A 13,829-nucleotide genomic window follows, 5' to 3' on the forward strand; every position below is an offset into this window, starting at 1 on the left:
ATAACACAGGCTGCCCCTTTCATGGGACTGCATTTCTTACTGAACAACATCTTCACAAATTAAATCTCTGCCCACAATTTCTGTGCGCACACAGACTCATGCTATGTTTTTTTGAACAAAACAGTGTCCCTGAATAGTACCAAATTACTGTTACAGTCTGATACATTTCCCTTATTATTTACAGAAGCAGAAAACAGCACATTTCCTAACCGCTCCTTAAGACCATGTCCATATGTTACAGAGTGAGTGATTAAACAAGATCAATTTAAATGGGGCCTTGGTGACGTTGAATGTGTTTGCATTACACAGTGCTATCTGAAACAGCACACAGAGCTGTTTACTACACATGAGAGTGTTGGAGAAGCTGCTGCGTGTGTGCCAAGAGTGTGTTTCTGAACACTGTGGATTGTCTGGTGCTTGACAGATCAGCAAAGAGACTTCCAGAACTGCATGAAGACTGCAGGGATGTATGTAACAGTGCATGTGTGCATGCTTTTTTCAAATGTGCTGCCATTTTCCTCTCTTTTTTTCTAAAGTGATTTCTGCTAAATGCTAACCATCACAATTAAAAAGAAGCTGTCCTTTTCTTTCAACTGCAAGTCTTACTTTTCAACAGCAACACAAATTAAATCTCTGCCCACAATTCTTCTCTGCACACACACTCATGGTTTGATGGTAGTCACAAAACAGTATTCCTCATTGTTACCAGTACACATTATCTTATGTTGAAAACATACTCCATAATATTTTACATATTCAAAACAGTTAAATATCTTGCAAAACTGAAAATGTAAATCAAAACTGTAAACAAATAATCATAATTTTTTTTTATATATCAAAATTAACCACAAACACCCCCTCTCAAACTCATAACTCACCTTTAAAATTAGTTAGTTGTGAAAGAAATGTAGCAGTCACACAGCAGTTTATCAGACCAGAATCACTGAGCTCCACACCTCTCTCCTCTCAGCAGAACCAGTTAATGGCACAGTTTCCCTCTCTTTTTTCACACATATACATGTTAATTTTCAATCTCAGTACTTCCCACATTTTTTCAAATGAAATCACACATTTCTATTGGATGAAAACTTCAACCCCTTTCCAAATGTACCCTTCCCCCAACTTAACTTCTGCCTGCTACCATAGCAACAGGTCATAGAACACAGGTGTGAGCAGAGAGGTCAGAAGTTCAACAGACAATGTTTCATTTCCAAAGAGCAAGAGTGCTTGACTTTTCAAACCTAACAGCAAATCCAAACTAATGTTCTTTTTTCACACTTTTTTCTGAACCAATGCAATACATGCTTTTTAAAATTTAAACATACAGCCTAGTTTTTAGTGTAGAATGGTTTGAAACAGCCAAGGAGTTCTTTTTATAAAAAAAGTATGTGTGCCCCCATTTTTCAACTGTCTTTCATTTCTTTTTGCCTTTCTACTGAAAGACACCTCCTGAGTGCATCCAGATCTCCTTTGAAGATGTTCACAGTGTGGATTGTAGGACACAGCTATGTCTTCTGGAGTGAAAAATTTGCAGAAAAAAGAGGTATGGTGAGAGACCTTGCTTTGCCAAATGTAGACATTAAATGGATTGGTCAGAGAGGGTTAAAGTGGCACCAATTAATGCCTTTGGTGAAAACCTTTCTACATCTCCCACAGCCTAACCTTATTATTGTGCACTGTGGTGGAAATGACCTAGGCACTTTAACTGGGGTAGGTCTGGAAATGCTTATTAAGGACACCTTTGTGCAATTGATGACGCTTTTTCCACAAACTGCCTTTGTATATTCTAACATATGCCAAAGGCAAAAGTGGAACTGGTCCAACCAATTTTGTCCGCAGATTGACAAAGCAAGGAAGCACGTCAACAAATCTATTTCTGCCTTCCTCAGAGACTATGGTATGGGTTCTATATACCACAACAACTTGCGTTACAACATGCAAGACATTTATAGAGGAGATGGTGTACACTTCACTGATGAAGGCAACAGAGTCTTCCTCTTGAACTTTAGACTCTGCATCGGTACTTACTTGTAGGTACCAAAAAACAAACAATAAACACAAGGGCTCTTTTTAGAGCCACCTTATATCTAAACACTTAAATGCGATTTTTTTTTGTTGATTTTTTTAATAAAGTTTTTTTTCGGGTGCGCGCTGGGTGCGCGCACTCGGCGATATTTTTTAACAAAATATAAATCTTTTTTTTTGCCCTACAAGGTCCTACTGTGACCCCCTTACAATGCCTACTGGGTCAATTTCTCCCCACTCTGCCCCCTTTTCAAGTTCTCCCCCTTTGTTTATCACCCCCTCTTTATGCGATAGACAAAATGGCGGCCGCCGCTTCCTGATTTCCACCGATTCGAATGTTTACTAAGATCTAACAACCAATCAGAATTGCGCTCGCGCACGGCAAGGTGCGCGCACCCAGCGCGCACGCTGCGCGCTTACAGATATATATATATTGATTTAAATACTATTTTCTCAGGAAATACTGAACAGATTTACACCAGACCTGCAAAAGGCACTTCATGGACCTTATGGCTACCTCTCTGCCAAATTTCACATAATTCTGTTCAGCCGTTCGGGCTGTAGCTGTGTCTAAAGGTCCTATGGAAAAATGCATGGGGAAAACGTGTTTTGGGACCCCCCTTTTTTCTCGGCCCCCGCTTGCCGAATCACCCCGAGACTTTCAGGGTAGGAGCGGAGTGTAGCGCCCCACCTATTTTGAAAATTTTGCGAGGATTCGTGGACCGGCGCCAAAGTTATTCAAAATAGAATATTGCGGATTTCCTATGGAAACGTGGTCCTAACTATAACTACCTACTGGCGACCGCCAGTAGGTGATATATATATATTTGTGTGTATATGCATATATATATATATATAGAGTCCAAATCCCCACTTAAACAATGAAAGAAGGGTCCGACACCGCCAGGATACATACGGGAGGATTTAATTCAAAGTAAATTCACAGCGTAAACTGGGTAACAATGTGGCAGACGCGTTTCAGCAATTCAGCTTTCTTCAGTGCCTGTTACAAACAAACAAACAAAGAGTCTCGCACCTGGTGGCTTTTTGAATATTCACTTGACCACTCCTGAAGTTTTGCTCGAGGCTCCTCCTTTACCTTTAAAGGGATATTACAACTTGCGCTGTTGAAACGGACTGCTGCATGCTGGGAGTCGTAGTCCATATGCCGAACCCCCTTAAGTAAGTGGGAAATCCAAAAACACCAAGTGGCATCCCATCAATGTGGCCTCCGGACTACACCCAACCACAGCTTTCCGTTAATTAAATGTCATCAATGAGACCCCTCGATGCTCCCTGCAGTCAGTGCTGCTCCTCTCTCCCCACGCAGTAGTGTCTTCACTCTGTGATGTTTAGATCCGCGCAGGGGGGCGCCGCGTTACGCATTTAAACAAAAGTCCAAAGGTTGCTGGCTAACACGGTGCTTCCTGATCGAGAGGGCGTGTCGGAAAGCCAGTGCCTGCAATACTGGCATATATATATATATATGTGTGTCTATATATGTGTGTATATGCATATATATATGTGTGTGTGTGTGTGTATATGCATAAATATATATGTGTGTGTGTGTATATCCAACTCGTATTCACTCCTTCCGGACAACTTGGGACCCATGAAGAGTGGCGCGCACGCCGGCTGAGTTTACCGGCATGTCAATCCTCTAACAAAAATTCCTCGTAAGCGCGCTCTCAGAAACAGAAGACTCTGTGTAAATAATTGTCCACTGCTGTTTATTCACAACGTGTTTCACTTTCAAAAAAGCTTGATCACGTGAACTTGTGCAACAAATGACGGCCGCATAAATAGTAGTCATGGATATGGACAATAGAAAGGGGGGCGAGAGAGGACTTGCACGGGAAGAATGGCTGACATGTTGGAAAGGTGTAAGAGGTTAAATACCCGTATCTGTTGTCCCATGCTTTCCGGTATATTTAAACATCCCAACAATATATAAAGTACATGTAAACAATGAGCTTGTAGTGACATGAATTTCAATTATATACATCATTGCTGAGATGAAAATATATGCGCTGCACACTAATGCGCTGCCAGAATAATATCACTGATCACAGTTGGTTACGATATTCTATTACAAGTATACACTCGTGTGAAGAAACCTAGCACAAACAGCCTCATGTGAGCGTCCTACATCAAAAGGCCCTCATGTATGTGGTGACTTGTCATCAGTTGCAGTGCGAGCATCACTGTTACCTCTCAATAAAGTTGTGCAAGTTTGAATGGATACATTATGCCAACTCTATTATTCGTGCACCATCATCTGCCGTGCAGCCTCCTGTAGGGGAAAATTAATAGCGTATCCATGATACGAAATGCCCCGTGGGTATGTGTGTCCAGCCCAAGAGGGTGTACTATCCTTAATGAATGTGACGCTAGATAACAAAGTAATACATTGTTGACAGATGCCTTCCGTGTCTGTGTCAAATGCAGAGACTACACCTGTGATTAAGGGCCAGTGCCCAACCAGTCTGTTTGACCTGTGTGCTGTGTATGTGCGTTGTTGTGGCATAGACGTACTCCAACAGCGCCTAACTAGGCGTAGTGCAATGTCCCCAAGTCTGCTGTAATCCCCAAGACAATGTTAATAACATTGAAGAGTAATCCGGAAGTCCTGTATGGCCCAAAAGGCCTTCCGCCAAAGAAAAAAACCAAAATGACATTGTGCTCTTGAAGAGAGAAAAAGGGTAGGTGGCCCATGCTGGTGAATACTGGTGAGTGGGCCCCTTCCTTTCCTCCTGTAGAAAAAAGAACAGAAAAAGAAAGAGAAAACAATTGTCAAAACCAGGATCACTTGACCCTAATTATGTACAAATACGCAAAAATAATTCTGCTGTAATAAATTCAGAATGCAACTAGATTCTAGTCACTTAAGGAAGCATGAGGAAACAAGAAGAAAAGGGAAGAGAGAATTTGGAAGAAAACAAAGACGCTAATGCCACTTAATATTTAAAGAGAGCACGGAAACAGAATGGGGGGAGAGAGAATGGGGGGAGTGAGCAAAACAACCCCATTACAGGTGGGCCTGGTTATGTAGAAAACACTCCTCCCTTCTATGATGTAGTACTGTTCTTTCAAATGTACTGAGAGTTCCTCCTCCTGGTTGAGACCTCCTGGATGTTTAGTTTGGAAGTCTATGATGTATCTAGACTCCCTCTGTCTCAGATTGAGCACCCTATTGCCACCCCTGGTATGTCTATCTGTTCCAGGATAAGGAAACTCATGTACTTGGTATTAGAGAAATGTTTCTCTCCAAAGTGTCGTGCTACAGGATACTTGGGGTCAAAGTTAGTAATGGCTCTACCATGTTCTAGAATGCGGTTCTTGGCCATACATGTAGTGCTTCCTATGTGCTACAATTAACAAGTGCATACATTGGCATGTACCACACAGGTGGAGCTACAGGTGAGAAAATGGGTGAATTCTTTACTGACACCATTATACCTAACCTGTTTCTGGAACTTGCTGTTGTTACAGGCTTTACAGTGGCCACAAGGGTAAAAACCCTTGAGACCATGTGATTCTCTTTGAGGATAGGTGGTAATGTCGCTGTGTATCAGCATGTCCCTGATGTTTCTCCCTCTCCTGTACGTTATGCTCGGTCTGTCCGGGATCAACTCCCCAATGACATTGTCGCTTATTATGGCTTTTAAGGTGTAGTTTGCTTTTTGTTCATTTGAAACTGTTCTTTACCTAGCTATAATGGAGCATAGCTTGAAGCATGCTTTATTCATGTGTGATTTGCCTTATCTTTCTGTTTTTATATATAGAGAACCTTCCTGATCCTGGAAAAGCACAGGATTTCGTGAAGAAATTCAACCAGGTTCTGGGTGAAGATGAAAAGCTTCGATCCCAGTTGGACGTTCTAATCAGCCCCATGTGTTCTTGTAAACTGGCAGATGTCTGTGTGGTAAGAAAATAAAATGTCTTTTTGAGCAAGCTGTTGTAGCAGGTATAATCTGCTGTGAATATATGTATATTTGATGTTGTAAGAACTTATGTAAACAGATCAGTATTGAAGGATCAATACTGAAGAAAATATCATGCCATGTTTGTTGTAATAGAGCACATACAGTTGTTCTCCGCCAGTTAAGTAACATAAGGAAAATACAAAACCTCTCTTTACCTAATTTCTTATGGCTTGGCTTGTTTCATCAAGTTATCTATCTAATTTTGCTTTAAGTAAGCCAGTTTATTTACAGCTCTGGAGAAGATTTTTAGGTCGAAACCTACCAGACAGCTCGGCTGTCTGGTTTGCGAATGACGTCTTGGGGACATTCGGAAAGCTTTCATGGGAATGCATTCCGCCCATTGCTTACCTTTTGGCTTTGTGGTTTGTAACTCATATTTGTTTTCTTTTATTTGATGGCTCTGTTTGTTTTAGGCTGTCCAGCTTAAGTGTGTCTCTTCTGCTGTCCAAACCCTATTCACTGTATTCTTCCTCCAGTGCTTGATTTCTGTAAACAGGCCTTTAAATCGTGTACGTATCATGTCATATTTTCTGTGCATTCAAAGACGGATGTCAAATATAGGGCTCTGCATTCTAGGGTGCTTGGTGTTTACTTTTCTTTCTCTTCAAAGTGAGAGGATTTATGTGACAATCATGGGGCTACTGGGGGTGTATTTGAGGAAGACTGTAGGATGTTTTTTTTTTCTAGTACGCGATACATTTTAAATGTCTGTAAATGAAGTGTGCGTATATTTCAGAATATATCTATTAGAAAAGCAGAAATGTAGCACAATTTTTGGTAATTCTGACGCGTGGTGGAAATATTTTAATACAATCAATACAAATCAATGAATTAGATGATGACGTTTCTACACCTCTTTTGTGGACTTTATACTTTTATCAGCAAAGCTGTATGTCTGTTGAAATGTAATAGTCCGTTCAACTGAAGATGTGTTGTCTGTAATAGCAGTGTGCTACCACACAATACATACTCTACATTACTCCACACTGCGCCACTTCACTCCACCTCCCCACTCTGCGTCGCTGCAATATACTCTGCAGCACTGGACTCCACTCTATGCCAGTCTACTTTATGCCAAAACACTCTAACCCACACTACTATACTCACCTGCACTTTTCACCTCTGCACTCTACAGCACTCTACTCAGTGCCACTCTACAACACTGCGATCTTTGCCAATGCACTCCACTCAGTACCACTCCAGTCTGTCAGTGCACTTTATGCCAATCCACTCTACGCCACCCTAATTGAATCCACACTCTACTGTATGCCACTCTGCACCACTGCACTTTACTCTGCACCTCTCTACATCAAACTTTGCACTCTACGCCAGTGCACTGTACTTTATAATACTCTACGCCACTGTACTCTGCATCGCTCCCCTGTATTTCACTCTGCGCCACTGCATTCTACCCTGCGCCACTCCATGCCACTGCACTAAACTACCCTCAACCATCCCTGCACTGTATGCCATTTCATTCTACTCTGAAACAATCTACTGTACGGTACTGCAGTCTACGTCTGTGCACTATACGCCACTGCAATCTACTCTGCCCTGCGCCGTTCTGCTCTCCTCCATTCCGCCCTGCCCCACCTCATCCCGCTCCACAACCCTCCGTGCCACTCCATTCTACTCTACGCCACTCCATTCCATTCTACTCTACTCCACTACATTCTACTCTACTCCATACCACTCCGTTCTACTCTACACCACTTCATACCACCTTATTCTACTCCACTTTGCGAGACTCGGTGCCACTCTCCTTTACCCCGCTCACTTCTACCCATGCTGAACAGCAGCCACGCTGGTGTACAACATAGCTAAAACATATTGGCAAAATCAATTGCTCTTGCATAGGCGACACCTATTGGCTTTGCCAGTGCTTGTTAGTTCTGGACTAGACCTCATGTTTTCCAAAATATAAATACATTTGTACGTATATATGAAAGAGCTTTTTGTCAGCCCCCTTAATCCATTGGTCTGTTCTACTGTCAGTCATATTTTGCTTTTGCCCACCTTAACATACATATTGGGGTAGTGGGTCAGCCCCATTCATCCATAGATTGTCTTGCACTGTGAGTTAGTGACAGCACTTTGCCAGCTTGCTCACACGTGCACTACTGCCCGACTGCAGTTCAGTGCCAAAGCAGATGTGCTGGTGGGGTCAGTACTTTGTTCTAATAATTACAATCTTGTTTTTTTGGGGGGAGTGGAAGTGAACACTAATCCTTTCTGCACATTTTCTGTATCTTGATTCTGTGAGTGAAACTAACTGTCCTTGGCAAGATCACTTTTCAGCATGTGCACACTGTGTCCTAAAAAGCAATTTATTCCACTTTCACTTTGAACAAGTGTGAGAAAGTTGCTCTGTATATACTGTTCCCTAATAGGTTCAATGTGTACAGATTCCACAGTCCTCAGAGTTTTGGCAGAGGCTAAAGTTAGATATAACCTTACTCTCTAAAGTGGTAGCTTAGTCGAGCAGTAAGGCAGTATCAGAGGACAGTGTAAAGCATTTGTTGTACACAGTCAGCAAATGGTCTCACACTCAATAACTGAACTCTAGGCCAATGGTTTATATAAAAAATGTTTGTTTTATTTTAGAACCAACAATAGGTATTAAAATATACTTTCGCAGAATGAGATGCTTTAGGTAAATAGTTTTGCAATATGGAATTGGCTTTTGTAGATAGTTACAGGTTGTTGCAATAGCCATCACAATTTCAAACACAATAAAGCATTGAGTTCAATGGAAGTTTTAAGTTATTTGCAATAGATTACTTTCAGGATTACTTTTATAATTCCAGGACTGGATCCTAGATTCAGTTCTGGGACAATTCTCAGAAACAAGTGATCAAAGTCGACTTAGTTAATGTTATGATTTTAGGCAATATTTTACTATTTTAAAAGTTGACACTTATTTCATTGAAAACGGTCAATGAGTCCCTATGGGAAAAAAAAAAAGTTGCAGGTATAGTATGTTCTCGTTACTTTTGTAATCCAGTACTGGGTGCCTAGACTCAGTACTGGGGCCTTTATCCAAAACAGGTAAGTAATTACGTTTTCACAATTTATACGATTTTTAAAGAATATATAAGTTTGCAGAAATTGACACTTAGAAGAAATTTCACAGAAAAACAGTCAATGATTTCCTATGGAAGAAAATTGGGTTACTGGTAAGTACGGTTGTGAATATTTTTCAGGGTCAGTGCTGGGCACCAAGATCCAGTACTGGGATCTCTCCTAATAGCAGGTGAGTATTTTCGTTACTCGGCTGATTTTTGGTGAATATTTTAAGTTTTAGAAACTCCACACTTAGAAGAAATTTCAGAAGAAACCAGTCAATGTTACCCTATGGAGAAAATTGAGTTATCGGCTTTTGGGTAAGTACTCGACTGGCAGAGGTAAGGTTCTGGGCACTAACTCTGGCGTCTCCCAGGGTCAGGTAGGTACAGTTGTTACACCCTCAGCGGCACAGGGGCAGCCGGGTGCAGAGGGAATTAGGCCAATGTTAACCTATGGGAGGAAGGGGGGCCTTGGTTGGTGGCTGCTGACTAGCAGGCCATGCGGCTGTGGGAGCTGGGCTCCTGGTCATTTGCTCAAGGCAAAAGGAGAAGTAGATAGGTGTAGAGGTTACACTGCCAAGACCACTCGGGCGGCTGGATGCAGGGTGCTTTTGGGCCTTCGGGCGCTCCATTGATTTCAATGGGAAAACTCCTGGTTAAAAAAAGGCTGAAAGCTTGGGGCGACGCTTCTTCAGGTGCCACCACCACTTCGAGAGGTAAGTTGGGTAGTTGGAGGATAAGAAGGTACCCAGGAGTTGGGCACAGGGTGCAGGGGTGTCGGGAAATCTTACCCTCTGTTGATCGCGGTTGAGGGGGGTACCTGGTTCTGAGGCTGGAGGCGTCGTCAGGAGTGTTGAGGGAAGTCCTTGGGTGCTGGACTCGAGGTCACAGTCGCCGGGGGGTCGTCCTCGTGGTCTTTGTTCACTCTGGCACAGGCCAGGCTTGGCAGGTGCAGAGTGTGCAGGGTTCGCGGTTCCGGGTTGATGCCAGGGATTAGAAGCTGATTTTGAGCAGAGCCTCTGCTCATGGGAGTCCCAGGTGCTTGGAGCCTAAAGGTAGCCAGGTCCTCCTGGGTTTGTGAGGTTGCTGGCCACAAGAGGTGCCCGGATGTAGCAGGAGCAGGTTCGAGGGTCGACAGGCTGGTAGGGCTGGGGCCAAAGCAGTTGGTGTCTTCCTCTTCTTAGCAGCTGCAGGGCAGGTCTTCTTTCTTCTTGCTCTTTGTATTTTGGAATCTGAGGAAGGAGGGTTCAGGGTGCCCCTAAATACTAGATTTAGGGGCGTTACAGGTAGGTAAAGGGCAGGGACCAATGGGTGCCTGTGCTGGGGCGGGTACACCCCCTATTCTACCACTCCTGTGGGAGGGGGGCAGTAGCCTAGTCCTGATTGGGCAGGGCCTTCCATCTTCAAGATGGCGAGCGCCCGGAGATGTGCTTCACCTCGCCTCCCCCACCTGAGGGGTGGGGTTGGCAGGCTGGCATGTCCCCTGTCCTTATTTGGGGTTTCCGGCCAGGCTTCCCGCCAGAGTGGGGGCTGCAAGTGGCCTGGGGAAGCTCACAGAGGCGGCATGCCTTTGATGCTTCCCCCTGTCCATCCTGGGGGAGGAGACCTAGCACCTCGCCCAGGATGTGCATTGTTGCAGGCCCAGGAGAGCAGGGGCTCTACTACCCAGGGGTCCAGCAACATGTCTGCTGTGTGGCAGCCTAGGCACCCTCCCAGACCAGACGTGGATTGTAAGTTAGGTTTCAGGAGGCATCTCTAAGATGCCCTCTGTGGTGCTTGGTACATTAAATCCCACACTGGCATCAGTGCGGGTTTAATGTGCTAGAAAGTTTGATTACAACTTTATTGGGACAACCTTCTGTCCCTAGCTGCTGGCACTGCTTACTTTTTAGGTCGAGGACTGTCCGGTCTGCCGAAGGCAGAACCGGAAGTCGGAGATTAAATTTTTCTTAGAGTGGCTATTTAGCCCGCCTCTCTTTTTGCTTCTCCTCCATTGGCTGGCTTCCTAAACGGAGGCCAGCCATTGGAGGAGAGAGCCGTCCCTCCAAATAGGCTCCGTCTTTTTCAGATTCGGGGGCGTGTTCCGTGCTGTTCTTTCCACTTTTTAGCCATGCCCTTTTTCGAACAGCAGGAACACGCCCCCGAATCCGGAAAAGTTTGGAAGCTTCCATCAGCCATTTTTTAGGTATTGTCTGGCCGTGAGGATCTTCCTGCTTTTGTGCACGAGTAAGGTAAGCCATCTTGTTCTTTTTTCAGCTCTCTGTGAGAGTGTGTGTTTTTTCCTATTTCGAAACTTGCCTGCCACCACAATCTGCAATAAAAACAGCCAAAAGAAGCTCATTTATAATATTGGTAAACCTTAATTAAGTGGGAGTTATTTGTTTACGTTGGCGCCTTTCACTGCGTCACTCTTGACCCGATCACAAGAGTGATAATACCTTTTTAGCAAATGCTATTTATTTGAAGACAAATAACATGAACGTGGACATACATGGCAGGGGGTGGGCAGCGGTATTGGGGGTTCGCAGAGCTCTCGTTGCCGTTTAACTGTCAGTGTATTTGAAAAAACGGCTCGTGCTGCCTGACGTGAGCAGTGAATGGCTTTGCTGTTTTCCATTATCTTTATGAAATGTTCCCAAGTCTGGGGGTGCTGCAGCCCCAGCCGCGCCCCTACTTCCAGCGACTCTGTCCGTGGGGGAGGGGTGCTTCGCGCAGATTTAATGCTCTCTTTCTCTCTGTTGGAGGGGTTTTGGGTCCGTTTCCTGCCTAGTGGCCGTATACCAGTCTGTATCTATCTGGTCATGGAAGTATCATGCCTGGTGCCTATCATATCTCTTGGTGCTCATGGGGCACTTTGCGGGTGGGATATGGGGGTTCTTTTCTTCTGTTTGTCCTCCTCGGCTCTTCTGGTCAGAGAGCGGGGCACCTCTCTTGTCCGAGCTGGTCCGTTTCACCCGCTATCCGTTGCCTCCTAGTGTCGTGTTACAGGAGTCTCACGCCTCTCTCGGGCCCACACTTTTTCGGGGAAGGTGTGTGGGGGTGTGTGTGATGAACGTGTTCTGCCTCGTGCCTTTCTCATGGCCTCTCTTCATCGTAAGGGCCCCTATATGGGTAGGTTATTTATGGCTGTTAAGATCTCGAAATGGCCTGATTTCCCGACACGCTTCTCCCTCTGTCCTCCTCTCATTTTGCCCCGCATACACCTCTCACTCTCTCTTTTTTTCTTTACTTCTCCGTCTCCCTCCCCTCTACTTTTTCCCAACACATTTCTTCTTAACGCATTTCCCTCACTACCTTCCGTCCTTCCCCTCACACTAACCATACTCAACCCCTTTCCTGCACCTCGCCATACAACATTTCTTTCCTCTCTCTCCTCCCCCACACACCTCGATGCTCGTTCCCTTTGCTGTCACTGACGTCCCCTCACACACTTTTCACGCTACCTTCTCTGCTTTACCAATACATCTGTAATCGGAAATCATTGGTGCAGACTGTAAACTGGCCACGGGGCCCAGGAGTGACGGGGCCCCTTGCTCCATAGTAATGGCTCCTTTTTAATCCCCAACCATAGTACTGGGGATCCATTTTCTTTGCTTGCAGTAAGGCACTGGCACCCTTCTACGCCATTGCACTTCATTCTCTTTGCTTTTGTCTTTACAAACTCCATTTTCTTCCTCCTTTCCACCCTTTTACTTTATTTTCTTTCTTATTATTCCCACACCCTATCCCGACTTTCCTTTCCCCACACATTAGTACACAATCTTATAGGTAATGCAGGTAACTATCTACCTCACTCTCTCTCACTACCTCACTCTCTATCTACCTCACTCTCTCACTACCTCACTCTCTATTTCAATACCTCACTCTCTCTATATCACTACCTCACTCTCTCTCTGCTAATGCAATAGGTATCACATATGCAAACAAAAAGCTAATGCCAATAGAAATGACAATGCCATTTATTTAGGGATACAAAAATGATAAAAAATAATGAGCAATACCAATAGCTCTACCTATAATATTGCCGAGACCATTGCATTGTAAATGCTTGTTTTCTGAATTGCATTTGCAAAAAATTATTCATCTCGAGTTCATCTTAACCAGTTTTCTAAGCGTTGTTTTATTCCTTAGATACTCCATGTATTCTCTTTAGGATCATTTAGATCTTCATGCAAGAAAAGGCCATTTTTCCATATTTCTAATGCTCATGCCGGGCCATCCGAACCTCATTTCAAGAACACGACCAAAGGCAAATTCTTCCATCGCAGTTTATTAAAATCCAATGCATTTCGGGCCTCAAGGGGCCCTTCGTCAGGGACAACTGAAAATAACATTTACACACATTACTATGCCATCATGTAATGTTAAATACAACTATAATGTTTCATGCTTGGAGTTTACGCTTTTTGCTTTATCTAAATTAATTTAACGAAAATGCATGTTTTTCTTTGTTATAACCCCCCTCTTTAGTAGTAACATAAGTGACTAACTGTTGTTCCATAGCGGATTTCCTTGCTAATTACCCCAACTTCTTGTACTCCCCGTCTACTCCTTCACTTGCTATCCTCTCTTTGAATCATCCACGTCCTCGAGAAACCCTCCCCTTCACTTTCGAATAATTAACACCTGTGTCACTAAGAAAACTCCCAGGTTATCCAGTAAACACTACATTTCCCATGATGCATTTAAGTTTCCTGGCTCCATGCATGAGTAACTTCTCCAGTCAACATATTTTTCTTTTTTGTTCTGGGAT

At 43.8% G+C, this 13,829-nt stretch overlaps 1 protein-coding gene across 1 annotated transcript in view; it reads left to right on the forward strand.

Annotated features, from left to right (window-relative positions):
• PDS5A (PDS5 cohesin associated factor A) overlaps positions 1-13,829 on the forward strand; it is a 1,513,477-nt gene that overhangs the window by 355,763 nt on the left and 1,143,885 nt on the right. The window contains exon 16 of the mRNA XM_085642237.1: positions 5,811-5,950. Coding sequence (XP_085498363.1) covers positions 5,811-5,950 — 140 coding nt within the window. The remainder of the gene's footprint in view (positions 1-5,810; positions 5,951-13,829) is intronic.

This window comes from Triturus cristatus, chromosome 2_2 (assembly GCF_964204655.1).
Source record: "Triturus cristatus chromosome 2_2, aTriCri1.1, whole genome shotgun sequence".
Taxonomy (NCBI): Eukaryota; Metazoa; Chordata; class Amphibia; order Caudata; family Salamandridae; genus Triturus; species Triturus cristatus.